Genomic DNA, 18,554 nt, shown 5'->3' with positions numbered 1-18,554 from the left:
ATGGGAACAATAGCGGGACGCGGAGCTGTGTTTGCACAGCACCCGTGGCCGGGCACAGCGTCCAGGCAAGGGGGGTCTCGGCCGTCTTGTTTTCCACCTTGCAAGGCCGTTCGGAAAAGCGTGATGCTCCCCTGGTGCCAACAAAAATATCAGCCCAGGAGAGGGGAGGTGAGCGGGGGAACACTGCCGGCGGGTAAACACACGGCACGGCTGCACCGTTACCTTTCACACGGGTATTTCCTCCTGGCTGAGCACACCAGACTGGCCCCCTCCCCCAGAAAGCTGCAGCTTGGAGGGGCTTTGCAGCTCTGCTGATGCCTGGGGAGCGCTGGGCTGTGGTCCCCCATTGCACTGGGGTGCTCCGGGAGCCCCCACTGGGCAACAGGGGGAGCAGGGCAGGGTCCCTCTGGAGAGCATCTTCCCCAGCATCCTCATGGAGGGTGCAGGGGAGGGCTGAGAGCTGGTAGCGTGCACCTCAGACCCCCACCCCAGGGGATTTTACCCCCCTTGTTATTCCCAGCAGGGAGGGGAGCCAAAGGCAGGCTCGGCCACCAGCCCAGGCGCTGCACCAAGGGCAGCCTGGCCGGGTGCCTCCCTCTTCTCTTCCTCCAGCAGCCAGTGGCAGCGATATTACCCGATATCACCCATATTTTATTTTCTCCAGGGTATTTTTAGCCCGTCCCACCCTCACTGAAGAGGCCCTCGGCAGAGAGCAGGCTCTGCCCTGGGCTGGCTTGGCCAGAGAAACTAAACAACAGCCCGAGCCGCATTGTGTGCCTTTATCTGTGGCTCATTTCCACCTATTATGCAGCCACGAGCAGCTCCAGGGCCGCCTTTCGGTTTATCTGCAGCACAGCCAGGGCAGAGGCAGAGGAGCTGAGCCCTGCTTTGGGTCACGGGCGCCTGTCCCAAGGTGGCCCAGTGACAGCCTCTGGGCTGAGGCTTGGCTCAAGGGGATGGGACACTATAGCAGGGAGGGTTGTGATTTCAGTGGGTGGGTGCCCACGCCCCCCTGGACCCCAGCCCCACAGGGCAGCAGCTTCCCTCTCAGCCCCAGGCCTGCACCCACCCTCCCAGGGACAGCTGGTGGCTGCAGGAAGCACAGTCAGGCCACACTTCACCTTTTTTCATTCATCCAACTTTATTCAACAAGATGCAACACTGAGTCTGCCAGGAGGAAAGGAAACAGCACTGAGGGCAGCACCCACATCCCATGCTCGTGCCTGGGTCACGCAGGACCTTCCCCTTTCACAGCATCGGTGGGCTGGGGATGACAGGGTGACTGCTCATGTGGCGGCTGTTGATTCTTCCATACCCCCCCCAACACCCCCACCCACAGCAGGAGATGACTAGTGCAAAGTAATAAAACCAATAACCCCCCAAACCCAGCAGCTGCTAGGCGAATTCCTCCTGGAAAAATCCACAGGGCTCCAGGGCACTCGGCCAGGCTGGACACGGCTCCCCAGATCCCACACAGCGGCACCTTGAAGGCAGAAAGCCCCCTGCTCAGGCCAGCAGGTTAAAAATAACTTAGAGACACACACCAAGTGGGAAAGGGTCCAGGGCTGGGGGCTCGCAGCCCCAGGGCACCCGAGCAGTGACCTGCAGCCATGGGGATCAGTGGGTGGCTGCAGAGCCACAGCTGCGAGCTGCTGCTTAACCCCCCCATGCCCCGTGGGGAAGGGGGCAGCTCCCGCAGCAAGCCCTGGGGCAGGAGCTGCTGGCCCGCAGCCGTGGCCACAGGAACAGGATGGGGCTGGTGGCCAGGACCGGTGAGGCAGCGCTGCCCCAGCCCTCCTGGGCTCAGCCCGCTGCCTGTGGAGGCAAGTGGCTTCCCAGGGCCACAGGCCCAGCTTTCACACTAGCCGGAGCTCCAGCCTCCTGCCACAGCCCCGGGGACAGCCTGTTCCCAGCCGTGTGGCTCGAGGGATTTCTCCCTTTCCCACAGCGAGGCACACGGGACACGGCGTCCCAGGGAACTTTCTGCAGTTTCCTTCCTTGCAAGGTCTGTGGGGAAAAGAGGAGAGCGCGGAGGCTCTGCTCCAGGGCAGCATCCAGCCCCGCTCCTGAGCATCACCTCCCGGGGCAGGCAGGTCCCCCCGGGCACAGCCTCCGCAGCCCATCCAGACGGCACCTTCACAGGAACAAGGGACCAGGGAAGGTCCCCGTGGCCAGCCGGGGCCAGCCCGGCACTAGACGTACTGCTTTTTGGAGGCTGAGCTCCCGGGCCGGCTGCACAGCTTCTCCTCCGGTGTGGGGGCTTCAGCAGCCCCGGGGGTGTAGGGGTCTGAGAGGGGTCTGCTGCCACTGCCCAGCGCCAGGTTCTCCTCGTTGTGGAAGTTGGCCCAATTCTGCTCACTGGAGAGCTTGTTGTAGGCCTGGTAGGGTGGCGTGTGGCTCTCGGCCATGGGCAGGAAGGGGTAGTGCTTGGGTGGGTAGGGACCCACAACCATGTCGGGGGCAAAGCCGTCCTGGCTCGGCCCCGACACCTTCTTGATGTTGCCAAGCAGGCTCTTGCAGCAGAGGTGGAAGAGCTCCAGGAGGTTCAGGATTAAGGAGATCAAGCCCATCACCAGCATGAAGATGATGAAGATGCTCTTCTCGGTAGGACGGGAGATGAAGCAGTCCACCTGATGGGGACAGGGGTCCCTCTTGCACACGTAGCGGGGCACCATGGAAAAGCCGTACAGGTACCACTGGCCAACGAGGAAGCCAGCCTCGAAGATGCTCTTGCAGATCACACTGATGATGTACGTCCACATCAGTGCCCCTCGGATCTTGAGCCGCCCATCCTCCGTCATGTAGATCTTGGACATCTTCTTCTCCACAGCTGCCAGGGCCTGCTCGATCTTTGGGTCCTTGCTGTGGATAGCCCGAAGCTCGCTCTCCTGTTGCTTCAGCTTCTCCTCCTTCCGGGAGAGATAGACAACGTGGCCGAGGTAAATCAGCGTTGGGGTGCTGACAAAGAGGAACTGGAGCACCCAGTAGCGAATGTGGGAGATGGGGAAAGCTTTGTCATAGCAGACGTTGGTGCAGCCCGGCTGCTTGGTGTTGCACACGAAATCCGACTGCTCGTCCCCCCACACTGACTCCCCAGCCAAGCCCAGGATGAGGATGCGGAAGATGAAGAGCACGGTGAGCCAGATCTTCCCGATCACGGTCGAGTGCTCCTGGACTTGGTCCAGCAGTTTCTCCAGGAACCCCCAGTCACCCATCTTCTAGGGAGCCTCGTGCCTCTGCCAGCGGAGAGAGGAGGGGAGCCAAGTCAGTTCTCCGTTTCCACACTGGAGAGCACGGGGCAGACGGGGCCACCTAAACCCTGCGCTTTCTCAGAACGCAGCTGCTCTGCCGAGGGTCCCAGCAACCCACCAAGGAACATCCTAAGGGAGGGAGCCAGGCAGCACTGCTGAGCCCAGGAGCACTCCTCCTACACCCCAGTGCAGAAACACAGGGCTGGGGGAGAAGAGGCACCGAGGGGATCCCCCGCCCCAGCACCATCCCATGCACAGCACCCAGTCCCACTCCCAGGACACAGCCCGCAGCGAAAAGCTCGCTGCCCCGCTGGTTTGGGGGCATCCCCTGGCCACAGCACCCAGAGAGGGGGCACGGGGGGGGGCTCACAGGAGCAGCAGCCCAGATTTGCCTCTCCTGCAGCCCACTGCCCCGGTTCTGCCGAAGGGCAGAGAGCACCAGGGTCATGGAACAGGGGGAAGCGCAAACCCCTGGGGTACCGCAGCCACCCCAGTACCTCAGGGCTCACCCCAAACTGGAGGGACAGCCCCCAGCCGGGTCCCTCGCTGAGGGGTGATGGCACCCAGCCCGCTCCCCCCTCCAGGGCTTTCCCCAGCCGAGGGACCCCCCAGACCACTCACCGCACCCTGACCTGCTGTCGCTCCGGGGGTGCCTCCGCCTCACCCCCGGTGAGCCCAGCCCTCCCAGCAGAGCTCAGCCCTGCAGCCCGGCTGGGAGAGAAGGAACAGCCGCAGCCCTGGCTTCTAATTAACCCCTGCCAATTAAGCAGGCAGAGGTGCCAGCTGGGCCGTTAAAGGGACACCCAGCCGCATGGGGCCAGCGGGGTGCCCCAGGCTGACAGCGGGTGCCAGCGGTGGGGTGCCCCTACCCCAGGCACCCGTGTCCCCAGTGCCCCCCCCGGGGGTCCCGGCGCCGCGGGGTCCCGGCAGCGCGCACTCACCTCCGCCGCGCCGGGCACGTCCCGCCGGGCTGGGGCCGCGCTGGGTGTGAGCGGCCCGGGCGGCTCCGGCCCTGCGGGGCCGGGGGGGGGCCGGGGGGAGCCGGGGGAGGAGCGCGGGCAGGAAACCGGGGGCCGGGGCTTAGCGCCGAGCCTCAGGTGTGCGGGGCCGCCCCCCACCCCCCGACCGAGGGGGCGGCCCCGAGGGGGGGCGCCGGGGACAGCCGGCCCCCTCGCCACCGGGGGCGGTGGGAAGCCCCGGGTTTCCCCGCCCGTTCGCTCCCGGTTCCGGCAAAGCCGCTGAGCGGGGCAGGGACCCGCGGGGCTCACGGACCTGCCCACCGGTGGGGACCCCCGGCGAGCCACCCCACGGCGCGCCCCTACAGCCGCCGCGCTGTTGGTGCGGGGCGGCAGGGCCGGGGAGATGCCCCGGGGTGCCGGGGGGGAGGCTCGGTCCCCCGGGGATGCTCGGTCCCCGGCCCGTGCCCCCGCGGGTCCGTGCGGCGCGGCGGGCGCTGGGTGGTGCTGGAGCCACACCGGAGCCCGCCGCCGCCCGGCCCCGGGGCTGAGCTGCGCCGGGGACCCGCGGGCCGGCACCCGCCGCCCGGTTCAAACGGGGCTTTGCCGTCGGCTGCTCCGACGGGGCGTGCGGAGGCACCGCAGCGGGGAGCGGGGGCGCTGATGCTGGTGGTTTACGCACAGGCTTAAGTCCTGCTGCCTTTGGGGAGGGGGGCAGACCCGCTGTGTGTGCCCCCACCCGCTGTCCTGCCACGGCCGCAAAGGGCCGGCGCGGTTGGCGTGGGCTGTGTGGGGTCAGCCGGGGCGGTTTGCTCGGGTTTGGGCTACCGAAACCAGAAACTAGGCCAGTTCACACCAACTGGGAGCTGCCGCCTCTCCTGCACTGAGACATGGCATTTCCTTCTCACAGACAGTGCCGGGGCTGAGCGAGGGCAGAGCCGGAATAGCATCGTTATATTTAATATCAAATAATTGCCGTGCTTCAGGTGACGCCCATGTGCTGCTCCATGCCGTGGCACCAGGGTGCTGCAGAGCCCAGCCCGTCTCCCAGCCAGCCCACCATGAATCCCACTTCCCGCTCCCACCACCCCTGCGTTGTAGCTGCCCAAACGGCATGGTCCCCTCTCGGTGCCTGCCCCAAGCGATGCTCTGAGCCCCCCCAGCCCTCCACGGGTGGAAACGATCACTTCTGGGGAGGTGCTCCAAACCCGCAAGGGAACCAGAGCTGCTCTGACAGCAGACACGCCTGCTCCCACGTTGCTTTAGCCACCAGGATGGTGCCCAGCACGGGCTTCACTTGCCCCAGCCACAGACCCCCAGTGAGCCGTGTGGGTGTCCCAAAGCAGACCCCTGTGGCTTCCAGAGCCGCTTCCTGGTCAGCCACCTTCTGCTGTTCAACCTGGAGCATCTTTCCTCTGGCACTGAGGCTGGCGCCTCAGGTGACACAGGTGACATGGTGCTGGGGTGCCCATGGGAGCAGCCCGTGCTGGAAGCACTTGCTCTGTGTCCCAGCGCAGAGACATGTCACTGCCCCAGCAGCATGGGAATTGCCATCACAGCCTCCCACAGCAGCACGAGCCCTGGCTGTGGCAGTGCACACCACGGCACGCTCATGGGCTGGCCGGAGAGCCAGCAGACCCTCCGTGTAGCACCGCTTAAGGAGAGATTAAATGGAAATAATTTCTATTTATTGTAATATTTATCAAGATTTAGTAAATAATTGATGCTGCTCCTTCCGTGATTTCCTCGGGGGCCAGCGTGCGGTTCTGGTGAATTAAAGTTTAACGATGCGTGACAAGCCGGGAGGAGGCGGAGTGGTCGGACACCGGGCACACCGGCACCGGGGCTCGAGCCGCATAGCCCCAGCTGAGGCAGGAGTGGGGAGGACCCAGCTGTGGGCTTCTGGGGAACCTCTGCAGATCCATTTCTTCTGCCTTTACCAGTCCTCCCAATTTAAAGCGTGCAGAGCAGATCCCACCGTCTACAAACAACATGATGTATTTTGGATCAATGACTTATGCTATCTGTGACATCCAGAGGAGGTGAGGGGGGATGCAAAGGCTCCAAGAGAAGCAGCAGAACCAGCACGGGCAGTTGGGTGGGACACTGGCATGGCGCTTGCATGAGCGAAGGGGGAAAGGCTGCTCCTGCCCCAGTGCTGGCAAAGGGAGCAGCCAGGAGCAGCCTGCAGCCCTGCTCCTCTCTGATTACTCTGGGCGCACCAAGAGGGCTCTGGCCACGGCGCTGAGCCCAGCATTTCTTTGGTTCCTTGGTACAAAAGAAAGGAGGATGAAACTGTGCTTGGGACTGTGCCTGTACGGGCACAGCGAGCCAGGAGGACTGTCACCGCGCTAGGTGACACCATCCCTGGCTGGGCACTGATGCATTCACACCCAGCACGCGAGCAGCAGAGCTGCAGGACCCAAGAGAAGCTGCTGGGACACGGGAGTCCCCACGCTCCCTCCTGCCAGCCCCAGTCCCGTGTGCTCCCCCAGCTCGATGGCTTCACCCCTGCAGCTCCTGGCTGGGCTCGCTGCCCGGGAGGACTGAGCTGGCTGCTGCGGTGGGGCTGGCTGCTCGGTGGAGTCATGCACGGCATCTATATGTTGGCAGGATGTCCAAGCCCCGCGGCGCTGCCGCGTGCAGCTGGCAGAGCTCCAGGGCTGCCCTCGCCTCACCTGCGTCTGCTCAGGCACCCGTGGGCCTCGCTCGGGGTGACTTCATTTTTCTGGGCTTAGTCATTTTTCATGAGTTGACTCTTGAGGGTTCAGGGACTTAGCAGGCTTGAAAAGCTGCTGGGCCAAGGGGAAGGCGAGCCGGCTGGGACGGGTGAGCTCACAGCTCTTCTCCTCTGTGGGAAGAACAGACACCCTCAGGCATGCCCGGGGGCAGCTAGCACCCACCTGCCACCGAGTGTGCCCTCGCCGCTGGGACACCCAGGGACGTGCCCATGCTCCCAAGCAGGATACTTCCCATGTATGTGTCCCCCTCCCCTTTCAGCCATCGAGGTCCTGGCTGGTGGCATCACTGGTGGTCACCTCTGTGGCCAGCCAAGCCTGGCACAATCCAGGACACTTCTCCCTCCCTCTTGCCCTCCCAGCACCCATCAGACAGCAGTCAGGTTGGGAGCCAAAGCCCACAGGGCTGCCACCCACCTCATCTGGGACTTGTCCTTCTCCTCCGTCTTGAGGTGGCACCGGCAGGTGGAGGCCTTGCTGTAGCTGACGGAGCGCTTGGTGGACTTCTTCCACTTCCGTGCACTCTGGACAACCCGCTTGAAGATGAGGTAGAAGATCTCACAGACCGTAAGGATGATGCAGATGGCTGAGGCCCCGACCATAAAGTACGTGAAGACTCTTTTCTCGGTTGGCCGAGCAATGTAGCAGTCTACAATGTTGGGGCAGGGGTCCACGTTGGAGCACTTGACCAGCCGTGGCAAGTCAAAGCTGTCCCATATCTTGTGGAGGAGGTAGAGGAACAGGATCTCTATGATAAGCTTGAAGAAGAGGCTGAGCAGGTAGGTCCACCACAGCCCGCCATGCTTCTTGCCCGTGTTGCTGTAGAGCCTGGGGCAATTCTCCCCATTCTTCTCCCGGTTCTTCTTCTCACGGTCCTCCCGGTAGGCCACATGCATGATGACCAAGAGGGAAGGGCAAGTGACAAAGATGAGCTGCAGGGCCCAGAGTCGGATGTGGGAGATGGGGAAAAATTGGTCATAGCAGACGTTGGTGCAGCCCGGCTGCCGCGTGTTGCAGTCAAAGTCCTTCTGCTCATCTCCCCACACACGCTCAGCTGCCACCACGTAGACCAGCACACGGAAAACGAAGACCACAGAGAGCCAGATGCGGCCAAAAGCTGTGGAGTATTTGTTGACCCCGCTGAGCAGCGCCTGCAGTGTTTTCCAGTCCATGGTAGCTGGTGGAGACCAGAGTCACCCAACCTGGAGAAACAGCAGCAGAAGCCGTGGGTGAAGAGCAGTGGGAGATGGCCATGGGGCAGCTCACCTCTTGCTGCACTTAATCTCATTGACCTCCTGGACTGTCTCCCCAACCATGTGCCACTTATTTGGGGTGGAGGGACCATCTCACTTGCAGACAGTAAAGCCCATCCTCACATTCTCCTGTTGACAGAGGTGACTCAACCTCTCTGCACTTCCTTCTGGTGGAGCCTTTGCCGTAAGGGATGAGCCACCTGGCCAAGTCCCTGCCACCATGTCCCCGGCCTGATTGCGCATGTCGGTGTAAATTGGCAGCGCAATCCGCTGGAGCGGGCCAGGATCAACAGGAAGAGGCTGCGCCCAGGCGGGAGGCAGGGGCAGCTGTGCAGGGTGCTGGGCATGGCAGCAAAGCAAAGGTTTGTGTGGACACCAGCCCCGCAAGCTGACCGGTCCCTTGGGATGGGGGCAGGAGGGGACCCTGCAGCACAGTTCCACCCCCGACCATGCCTTCCTTCTCCCCCGCTGCCCACAGGGGCACATGCTGATGGCCACTAGGATGGACCCCCAGTGCCCTGCCAGCCCCTCCTTGGCTGCCCAGCACTGAGGCACAAGCTCATTGATTGCCTGATGTGCCCCTGATGCATCAGAGCCACGGTGGGAAGGACGGGGGCAGCGGGACCCCCACCTGTGCAATGGGACCCGGTGGGAAAGCGCCTTGGCAGGGGCAGGGCTGAGCTGGCTCCGCTCGGCTGCAGCACTGGACCAGCACAGCTCCTGGGTCGCGCTCCCCAGGCTCGTCCTCTTCCCTCCCCAGGGTTTTGTGTGGTTCAGCCACACTCCCCTGCACCAGCACGTTTTGGGGATGGATGGGAACCTTTACCACCAGGGACACCCCAGGGGATCTCAGGTGTGGTCCCAGCCTTCCCTGAGCCGCAGTTTCTACATGGGTAGAATGGGCTAAACCAGCCGCCATGCTTTGCTAACGCCAAGAGCTGAAGGGGAAGCGGCTGCTGCAGAGCCGGATGCTGGGGCATGGCAGGGATGGGTTTTCTTTCTCGCAGGTGACGCCTGAGGCAGCCCAAGCGTGGGTGAAAGCGGGGCTGCTGAAAGAGAGAGTCTGTGCATGCTGCCGGCACCTCACCCTAGCTGGCACCCCGCTCCTGGCAGCGCTGCTGGCAGCCCCAAGGGCTTGTGCTGGCCAAACCGGCTCCGCAGCTCGGCATGGGGCTGCCCCAGTGCAAGCAGGGTGGCACGCTACGCCAGACCCAGAGCTTTACTGCCTGGCACGCTACGCCAGACCCAGAGCTTTACTGCCGCCTGGGTTTGCAAACCCGGGTGACGGTTAGCCGGAGGTGAGTTGGCCACTGTTGACTCTGTGCTGTTAAGGTGTCTCCCCTGACAGAGGGCTTCACAGAATGGCAGGCTGGGTCCGTCCCTGCTTTTAAGGCGTTGCTTTGAGCAATGCACACCACCACTGATACGAGCATGGTGGGCTGTGCGGTGTAGGGGTGAAGACCAGAGTGAAGCATCACACGATCCTGTGGTAAGCAGGGAGGGCCAAGCCCTTGAAGGACAGAGCCGAGCACCAGCAATGACCAGAGGAGACTTTTTGCAGCTCCTTTGCCTTTGCAAGAATTAATCTTCTTTTGCAAGGAACTGCCAAGTTTTGCGGGTCTGTGCCTGCCAGCGAGGACACGCTGCAGAGCAGCTTCTTGCTCGCCACGGGAATGGTCTGTCTGTGCCTGCAGAGCATGGTGCATAGCAGTGGGCTGCTGGGGGTCCTCAGTGATGGGCTGCCGGGGGTCTGCAGCACTGGGCTGCTGGGGGTCCACAGTGATGGGCTGCCGGGGGTCTGCAGAGCTGGGCTGCCGGGGGTCTGCAGCGCCAGGTGCTTGTGGCTCTGGCAGGAGGAATGTGCCAAAGCCCCGCAGGAGCCCAAACTGGCCCAGCAGGTTGGGGCCGGGGCCAGGGAGGCAGCACCGCGGCTGGGTCCAGTGGGACCACATCCCAGATATCACCAGTCCCAACATTTCATTTCTGTGTTTTCTAAAAGAGGTGGTTTGTGTAAGAAAAATATGGGTTTTTTCCAGACAAATGCTTTGGTTTTGGCTGTTGAAATGCCTGCCTGGGGCGTACAGGACAGCCCAGGAGCCAGCAGGCAGCTCCAGTTCCAGGCTGGATCAAAAGTTTCCTTCAACCCCAAGCGCTAATTCTTTCCTTTCCAGCTACTCAGGTCAATCAGCACCATGCACTTGCATCCCCCCGCAGGAGCTGCTGCCCAGTGCCCCCCGAGACGTACCTGGAGGCGGCTCAGGCTCCTTCCCTGCTCAGGGCATGGCTGAGGGCGCAATGGCACACAGATGATCTGAGTCCTCTTGTCCGAGGAGAGCTGTGTGGCCTGGCGAGATGGTCCTGGGGCTGTGGGGAAGGATCAGAGCTTGGAGCACTGCCTGGAGCCCATGGGGCTGCCTGGGAGCCCGTCCCTGGCCACGGCCACCCCGCAGCAAGCCACGAACCCACCACCACGCTCCCACGCTGCTGGCCCGGGGTCACACCAAGAAGCGCAGCTGAGCCGAGCTGGGGTCCTGTGCCAGCGTGTGCCAAGTGCCAGGGCAGCACCTCTGCCCGCGCTCACACACCTGTGCTCACTGCCCCGTCCAAAACCAGATCCTCCTCCCCGGCAAACCCCCGGCAGCGAGCCAGGGTGGGGAGCAATCGCAGCGCTCCCACCCAGCCCTTCGCTTTAAAACGGGGAGGGGAGCTGCTGCTTTCCCCTCCTCAGCCAAAAGCTTGCGCTGATGGCTGCTGCCTGGAGCCCTTGCACGCCCCCAGGGCCCGTGCCCCCTCACCAGCCTGCCAAGTCTCCCATGTCTCCAGCCCCGGTGCCCTGCCGGCGATGCCACCCAGCACCCACCTGCCTCCCAGTGCCAGCTCCAGCCATGGACCCCTGGTGGGGTGGGAAGGGGACGTGAGCTCTGTGCCGAGCCGATGCCAGGCTGGCACCGTGGGAGCCCCGCAGCCCGGCTGGCGCTGGCGGGCAGCCAGGCGGAGCAGGGGCAACGCTCCAGGTGTGCTCGGCTCTGCCTGCAGTGCCGGTTTGCCTCCCGTGAAGCCCAGCACCCTCACCAGCCCCCAGCGTGCCAGCCCGCTGCGTCACCACCGGGTCCTGCCCCGCGTGGGTGCAGGGTGCTGGGCACGAAAGCGCCCGGCTCCTGCCTGGGGTAAGCGCAGCAGAGCGGGGCTGTGCGCTTTCTCGGGGAGGGCTCAGCCTCTCTCGGCACCCAGGGAGGGTGGTGGGACAGAGGAGCAGGGCCTGGGATGGCCATTCCTGCTCCTTGGGATGCCGTGCTGTGCCATCCCCCTCCATCCCTCCCCGGGGTGCGCAGCCCCATGGGCCAGGGACCCCAGCACTGCCTGTGGGGTCCTGACATAGCACTGCACGGTGTCGGGGTCCCCACCTCTGGCCACCGTAGGCACGGGCACGCCAGCCAGCGCACAGCTCTCACCTGCACCCCCTTAGCACTGTGGGGTCTGTCCCCCCACAACCTGCCGGTCCCCAACAGCCCTGTGAGCACCCTGCGCCGCTGCCTGGCGCGCTGGAGGTACCTGCCCAGCCGGTAAAGGGTCACAGAGAGGTGGCCAGATCCGGACAGCTTTCCGAGTAGGGAAGCTCTTTCCCAGCTGTGTCTCTGCAGCTCTCCTGCGTGCCCAGGTTTTTGTCTGCAGCGCTGAGTGTGTGTGTGTGGGGAGGGGAAAGGTAGTTTGTTCTGTTCCCAGTAACTGGGTGAGTCTAGCAAACAGCTCCTGTAGAGGTTCTTGTCTGCGTACATGCACACACACGCTTGGGTTGAACAATAAAGGCGGGTCAAATCCTGCAATGAGATCAACGGAGCCGGATTCCTCTGCAAGCAGCAGCAGCGGCTTCTGCCAGGTGATGCTCCGTCCCCCGCATGGGTGGCACTGCAAACCCAGCAGAAACCCCAGGCAAGACCAGGGCAGACGGGGCTCACATCAACTGTTGCTAAGAATCACCAATTACGCAATTGTAACACACTTTTAAAAATTATTTTGCCTTAGTAAGAGTTTTGCAACAGCTTATCAGTGTCCCCAACCTACAGCAACGTGCAGCCACCGCCCTGCCAGTGTCGGGGCGTCCCGAGTGAGACCTTTCCCAAAGAATGGCAGGGTCCGCACCCAGCAGGACCCTGCCCTGCTCCAGTCGCATCCCGATAGGACCTGGGATGTGTCCCTAAGAGGGACGTCCCTCTCCCCAGGGTGGCTCCCAGGAGGCTGGGTCATCCCCCCCGCCCCCGGCCTGGGCAGCGGGGTGCCCTGCTCAGCCTCCCCACGTGGAGCAGCCCCATTTCAGCGTGGCCCGGGCTGTCCCGAGGCTTTCCCAGCATCACACCGCTGTTTTCCCAGCTGCTCCCTGGCCTGTGGAGCCCCACGCGGCACCTCGCTGGGGTCACCCCTCCCACAGGGACATGTTTGAGGAGCCCCACTGGGCTCTTGATGCTCTGAGAGGTTTGTTCCCTGCACTCGGGGCACTCTAGGAGCCACTCACCCAGCAGCTTTTTGGCTGCAGGAGGTCAAATAAAGCGTGTGGGGGTTTGTCAGACTGGAGACACTGAGACCACGGGAGTGGAGCCCACGAGACCCAAAGCAAACCCTGGTGGGAGCCTGGGGGTGCGGAGCGGGGTGAGCCCGAGGAGGAGTCCCTCACCCCGGACTGAGCAAAGCTGTGGAGCAGCTGGGAGCCCCCCCTCACCCAGGAGCTGGTCCTATCGGCAGGATCAGGAATTTCAGCTATGTTGTTGCAGAGAGCCAGAGCTCTGCCAGGAATCTGGGGGCTGTGGCCTTCGAGATGACAAACCCAGGAGAGAGGGAAGATGGCAAGTCTGATTTCTTGAGACCACCGGTGGGTCTGGTTTCTTAAGAAGGCAGCAGCTCCCTGCCCCACGGTAAAACCCGGCAAGGGGCAGGTGAAGAGTGGGGTCAGATCCCCCCAGCAGCCTCTCCCCTGCAATTTTAGAATTTCAGGAGAGGCAACAAAGTTCAGAGAGGCAGAAGTTTTCCCCTAAGGCAGTTGGGTGGGGAATGGAAACACCCCCATGTTTTGCAGCACTGAGCTGGGTATTTGGGTGTCCCAGCAAGCGACAAATCCCTGTGCCCCCTCCACCATCCCTCTGATCCGGCACAGGGACAGGGACAAGGCACCAGGGTGCTTTGGTAGCTTTCAGCACTGGGGACACCTTGGAGGAGGTTTGGGTGCGTGCCTGGAGTATGTCACCCTGCTCCGACTCGGTGGGGCGATGGGTGAAAGGCTTCAGTGCCAGACGTGAACACTAAAAACACCCAGCGACTGCCAGTGCCCCGACTTTGGGTCCTCCATAAAGGAAAAATCCAAGCAGAGGAGCAGGCGGCTGCCAAACCAGGAGGAAAACCTCGAAGTCTCTTTAAAAGCATCTTAAACGGGGCATCGCAGGAGACAGCACTCAGCCACCCACCAGGGTTGGGACCCAGCCCTGACTTTTATCTCCAGCTCCCTGTCTGCCAGCAGCATCCCAGCCATCCCGCTCCAGGGCCATGTCCCTGGGGACAAGGCCTCCCCCGCAAGTGCTGGGGCGCAGGAGTCACGGGAGCCTGGGAGCCGGCAGCTGCTCACGCCGGCACGCTGGATGTAAATCAGAGAATTTCTCTTCAATTCCCAGCAAAGAGGCAGTTTTCAGGCAGGGAAGAAAGAAGCTTCCCCTGGGAAGGGCAGGCTACCCCGGACCCATGCCGCTGCACACACGAGCCCCTCCACATTCCTGGCTGGGCTGCAGTTAGTGATGCTTTTGTTTCAAATCCCTGCTCTCCAAAATTCAGGGGGGCCTTCTGGGCACCCCACAAGCAAATACAACCCCCTGTATGATGATGCAAAGTCTGAAAAATATTTAGCTTTTATGGTGACATCCCCCAGTTGATTTGTTTTATCTCCAGCACCAATCCTGCCTCTCAACCCAGCACTCTGCATCCCAGGAGGTGGCACAGCCCCCAGCCCCTGGCTTCTGCAGCACCAGCCGGGGCAACCTCAGGTCCCCTTGGTGTGGAGCACAGAAACACATCAGAAAGCAGCAGCCAAATGCTCCCATTTGTCCGGCCAGCCACCGCTGATCCCAAGCCTGGATGGTGCAAGATGCCTGGAGCTTTGCGGAGTGGCTGCAACGCTTGCTCCGAGCGAGATAAAGCAGCGCAACAGCAAACGGCATCAACAAACTGGATCGTCGGGTCTCTCGCAATGGGCAGCAGCTCCGGCTGCTGCTTTGATGTTGGGAACCGGGGCAGGCGGGCAGGGTGGTTGTTCTGGGTCTCATCCCTGCCACGATTAGGGCTTGCAGCTGGGGAACACCTCGTGATTTTGTTAATCGAGGACAGCCTTGATCAAGAGCTGCCAACCTTGGTTGAAAACAAACAGCCCAGCCCTAGGTCTTTAAATCAGAGGCAATGGCTGGCACACAAAGAACAACTTGTATCCTCTGACGTTAAAGGCTTCGGTAAAGAAAATTTTCAGGTGAATGATGCAGCAAGCAGAGCAACGAGAGCGGGCAGAAGGAAGGCAGAGATCAGCACAGATTCACTTAAAAAGCGATGGAAGAAATCTACCCGTATTTCACCACCTGCCTCTCTTACCCTAGAGATCTCCAAACTCACCGGTGCCAGTGCAAGGAGCTGCTGTAAGTCCAGAGGGTCCCGGCCAGTGGCAAGGATCCCCCCAGGGCTCCTCCACCATCTCCACCCTCGTGGGTGGCCAGTCTGGTCCCTGCCCTCCCGTCCGGCCATCCTGCAGCCCTGCCTGCCCACAGCATCCCCCCGGCTGTAGCGGTCCCTCTGCCTCCCTCTTCAGCGCATCCAGGCTGGCCCCTTGCTCCAGGGTGGGCTGTGGGAAGGGGCTCAGCTTTGCCTAACAAGGGTCTCAGGTGGGAGCTTGTGCATTGGGTCAGGCGTGCTGCAAAGCGGTGGTAGCCACCGAGAACGGCCCCGGCCCTAAAGGACACGGTGACAGCATCCCCCGCCCTGTGCCGCTTCCTTTGCAGCAGAGACAGCGAGAGCTGGGGCTGTCGACGCTCATGGAAAAAATAATAATCGCACCCTCTAAATAAAGCGAAACCAGTAACAGATCGAGCTGCATGTTCAATGCTAATGTTACTTACGAGTGCATTTGCCATGAAATTATTGTTAATTATTCATCCCAGCTAATGCTCAGTTACTGTTGATGGCCTTAGAAATTGCAGTACCGCCTGAGTCATGGCAGAGCGCGACATATTACAGCAATAAACGAGATCATATTCTGCCATTTAATGTTATTGTTTAATCAATGGTTAGGGTGTTTTTCCTCTCCTTTATTCGGCTGTTTTGCTCGGGTGTTTTTCTCCGGCCAGGCAGGAAGAGCCAGCAGCCCACAACGGGCTCTGCCTGCCCAGCTGGATCCTCACCCCTGCACTTTGCCACGGTGGCTGCCACACCAAGCACATGCTCTTGTCCCCACTCTGCTAATGAATGTCATTAATGACGAACCTATCAGTCTGAAATGGCCCTGACACCCGTGGTCTGGCTTACGCAGGGTGAGGGATAGGGAGAGGGGCTGCCCAGGGGGGTGGAGGGTGCCTGTCCTGGCTGGCCCCTTTCCCCCACCACCCCCACCACCTCTGAGCTGGTTTGAAAACTTGTGACATGTTTAAATTGCTCCCTGTCTCTGTCAGCCCACGGCCACAAAGGGCTGAGCCACCTGTGGGTCCCTGGGGATGTTGACGCCTTTGGGTGTGCCTGCCTGTGCCCAGCAGCCCATCTTAAATCAAGAATGTATTTTTTTTAAAGCCTGGGATTACAGGAAGATAATTAAGGTGTCCTCCTTGCTCGCCTGCATCCAGTACTTGGATGAATAAGAGTTTTGCCGTTGGCTTGCTGGGTGCAAGGACCAACACTTCCCCAGGCAGTGCAGCCCTCGTACAACCCCATACACCCCCAAAACCACCTGCCCAGCCTTGGTGCTCCCCCTCTCTGGCCAAAGCCATTGCTCATGTCCAGTGCCAGGGGCTGCTCCAATTTTCGGTGGCTTTTCTCCAGCAGACCTAAGCCTGCAGCCAGTGGTTTGTCACCGTGGCTGGTCCAAACCCAGCCTGGAGCAGCCGGTGGGAACGATGCCTTCCCAGGGGTGATGCAGCCCTTACTCCCCTCTTGACAGCGCTGTGCCGGAACAGCAGGAGAACAACCGCTTTGGCCATCACTTCAGAGGTACAGAATTTTTTATTCATTGCAAGGATACCCTCAGGACCAGCTAAGCCAGCCCGGCTGGGAAGGGCTCGACCTCTGGGCACCGCTGCCAGTTCACAGCCACCACAGAGCTGCTTGTCCCTGTGGGCTCTCGGGGACTACACGTGTCCTACAGCACCCAGATTCACCCCAAATTCAGCAGAACGATGTAACAAGCCTTCCTCAGAATGGGACAGGCAGAAAGCCCTGGGGCACAGCCCGACTCCGAGGTGCTGCCACCCCCAGCCTTCCTGCACCAGGGGATGGAGGAGGAGGAAGAGGAGGGGGGCGAAGGTGCAGGGCAGGTGAGTGACTCCTGCTTTCCCCTGGGCAGCTCTAGGAAAGAGCCTCCTCCTCAGGCAGCGTGCCAGGGATGGAGGCTGTGGGGGGGGTGGAGGCTGTGTGGGGGGGTGGAGGCTGTGGGGGGGTGGAGGCTGTGGGGGGGATGGAGGCTGTGGGGGGTTTGTAGTCCACCCCATGGAAAACCTGCCCCTCCGTGCCTGCAGGCTCGGTGCAGGAGAGCGGGCAGTCCTGGCTGTGCCGACAGCTCTCCGTGCTGCTGGCTCGCAAACACTCGCGGCACCGCTTGCCGATCAGGTAGGTGGCCTCGATGATGCTCAATACGACGCAGATGCAGGCGGTGACCACCATGAAAAGGGTGAAGATGTTCTTCTCGGTGGGCCGGGAGATGAAGCAGTCCACCACGTTGGGGCAGGGGGGCAGCTCACACTTCACCACCCGGGGCAGGGTGTAGTTCCTGTAGAAGCGGTAGAAGATGTAGAGGAAGACCACATCCACGCCGGCCTTGAAGACCAGGCTGAGCAGGTAGGTCCACCACAGTCCTCCCCGCTTCTTGCCAGGGTTGGGGTAGATGCGGTGGCAGTTGTCCCCGCCGGCGGCGCGGTGCCTCTGTTCCTTGGCTTCCCGGTAGGCCACGTGCATGATGACCAGGAGGGATGGACAGGTCACCAGGATGAGCTGCAGGGCCCAGAGGCGGATGTGGGAGACAGGGAAGAAGTGGTCGAAGCAGACGTTGGTGCAGCCCGGCTGCCGCGTGTTGCAGTCAAAGTCCTTGTGGTCATCGCTCCAGACCCGCTCGGCTGCCACCACGTAGACCAGCAGGCGGAAGATGAAGACGAGGGAGAGCCAGATGCGGCCGAAGGCTGTAGAGTACTTGTTGACCCCGCTGAGGAGCCCTTCGAACACCCCCCAGTTCATGGTCCCCCGATGCCCTTAGCTAGCCTGCGAGGAGAGAGAAGACACAGCGACACCAAAGAAGCAGCGAGAGGTCCCCATCAGAGCACCTGTGTGCCCCCACAGCACTGAGCCACGCTGCCCCGGTGGCCCTGGGGACAGTCTCTGGTCTTTGCTCGCATGTGGGGACACGCACTGACATGTGTCCAGCACAGACCTGGTCCGGGTGATGTGTCTCTGCAGAGCACCATCCCCCCCGGCTGGGTCATGGGGACCCAGAAAAACGTGCCCGTCCTGCTGCCGCCAAAGCATCCTTCAGCCACCGCCAGCTACGCTCCGCGGCTCAGCCCTCTGCCATCCTGCGCTGCCTGCCTCATCTCTCACCTCGTTGCCCAGGTATTTGTTATTAATTTTCCTTACGTTGCCAGGCCTGGCCCAGGAAGACAACAAATAGGAGCAGCCGGGGCATGACTCACCCAGCAGCTCTGCGGCTCTACCACCACCACGTCCTCTCCCATCGCTGGAATCTGCTGCCATCGCCTCCACTCTCCCACCCGGGCAGCGTGGGAAGAGCCCCGCACCGACCTGCACCGTGCCCGTGCACTGGGGGAGGCCACGGCAGGCATGGCACGGCATGGTGCAGCACGGCATGGTGCAGCATGGCACGGCATGGTGTGGCACGGCACGGTGCAGCACGGCACGGCATGGTGCAGCACGGCACGGCATGGTGCAGCACGGCACGGCATGGTGTGGCACGGCACGGTGCAGCACGGCACGGCATGGCACGGCATGGCGCAGCATGGCATAGCATGGCGCAGCAAGAAAGCGTGCACACCGGGGAGCAGAGGCAGTGGGCACAGTGGCAGGGCTGCACCGCCCAGGGCAAGGCTGAGGCGCTGACCCAGGGCTGGGTGGCTGCAATAT

General features: G+C 62.0%; 3 protein-coding genes across 6 annotated transcripts in view; all 3 read right to left on the bottom strand.

Moving 5' to 3' along the window:
• Positions 1-1,122: 1,122 nt before the first annotated feature.
• Positions 1,123-4,338, bottom strand: GJA4 (gap junction protein alpha 4). Of its 3 annotated transcripts, none has more exons than XM_080378510.1 (2): positions 4,193-4,338; positions 1,123-3,236 (listed from the first exon to the last, which is right to left on the bottom strand). In XM_080378510.1, exon 2 carries the CDS (start codon positions 3,213-3,215, stop codon positions 2,193-2,195), a length of 1,023 nt encoding a protein of 340 aa, XP_080234636.1. In that variant the 5' UTR covers positions 3,216-3,236; positions 4,193-4,338; the 3' UTR covers positions 1,123-2,192. The 3 variants fall into 3 exon arrangements, with proteins under 3 accessions (XP_080234636.1, XP_080234637.1, XP_080234638.1); XM_080378511.1 differs by lacking the exon at positions 4,193-4,338 and adding an exon at positions 3,873-4,183; XM_080378512.1 differs by lacking the exon at positions 4,193-4,338 and adding an exon at positions 3,884-4,183.
• A 151-nt stretch (positions 4,339-4,489) lies between these two features.
• GJB3 (gap junction protein beta 3) lies at positions 4,490-16,826 on the bottom strand. 2 transcript variants are annotated; one of them, XM_080378514.1, is made up of 2 exons: positions 7,363-16,826; positions 4,490-7,058 (listed from the first exon to the last, which is right to left on the bottom strand). In XM_080378514.1, the coding sequence occupies exons 1-2, from the start codon at positions 8,115-8,117 to the stop codon at positions 7,043-7,045; spliced, it is 771 nt and encodes a 256-aa protein (XP_080234640.1). In that variant the 5' UTR covers positions 8,118-16,826; the 3' UTR covers positions 4,490-7,042. The 2 variants fall into 2 exon arrangements, with proteins under 2 accessions (XP_080234640.1, XP_080234639.1); XM_080378513.1 differs by having other exon boundaries at positions 4,490-8,147; positions 10,444-16,826.
• Positions 16,773-18,554, bottom strand: part of LOC308061137 (gap junction beta-5 protein-like) — a gene marked incomplete at its 3' end in the record, with an annotated part of 151,350 nt that continues 149,568 nt past the window's right edge. The window contains exon 4 of the mRNA XM_080380687.1: positions 16,773-17,678. Within this exon, the coding sequence (XP_080236813.1) occupies positions 16,773-17,654 (882 nt within the window). The 5' untranslated portion in view covers positions 17,655-17,678. The remainder of the gene's footprint in view (positions 17,679-18,554) is intronic.

The sequence above is a fragment of the Falco punctatus genome (assembly GCF_963210335.1).
Source record: "Falco punctatus genome assembly, chromosome: 3".
NCBI lineage: Eukaryota > Metazoa > Chordata > Aves > Falconiformes > Falconidae > Falco > Falco punctatus.
This window is presented reverse-complemented; position numbering and strand designations above follow the sequence as displayed.

Coding starts and splice junctions, on each gene's coding strand:
- GJA4 (XM_080378510.1), bottom strand. CDS start 3,215: ATGGGTGACTGGGGGTTCCTGGAGAAACTGCTGGACCAAGTCCAGGAG.
- GJB3 (XM_080378513.1), bottom strand. CDS start 8,117: ATGGACTGGAAAACACTGCAGGCGCTGCTCAGCGGGGTCAACAAATAC.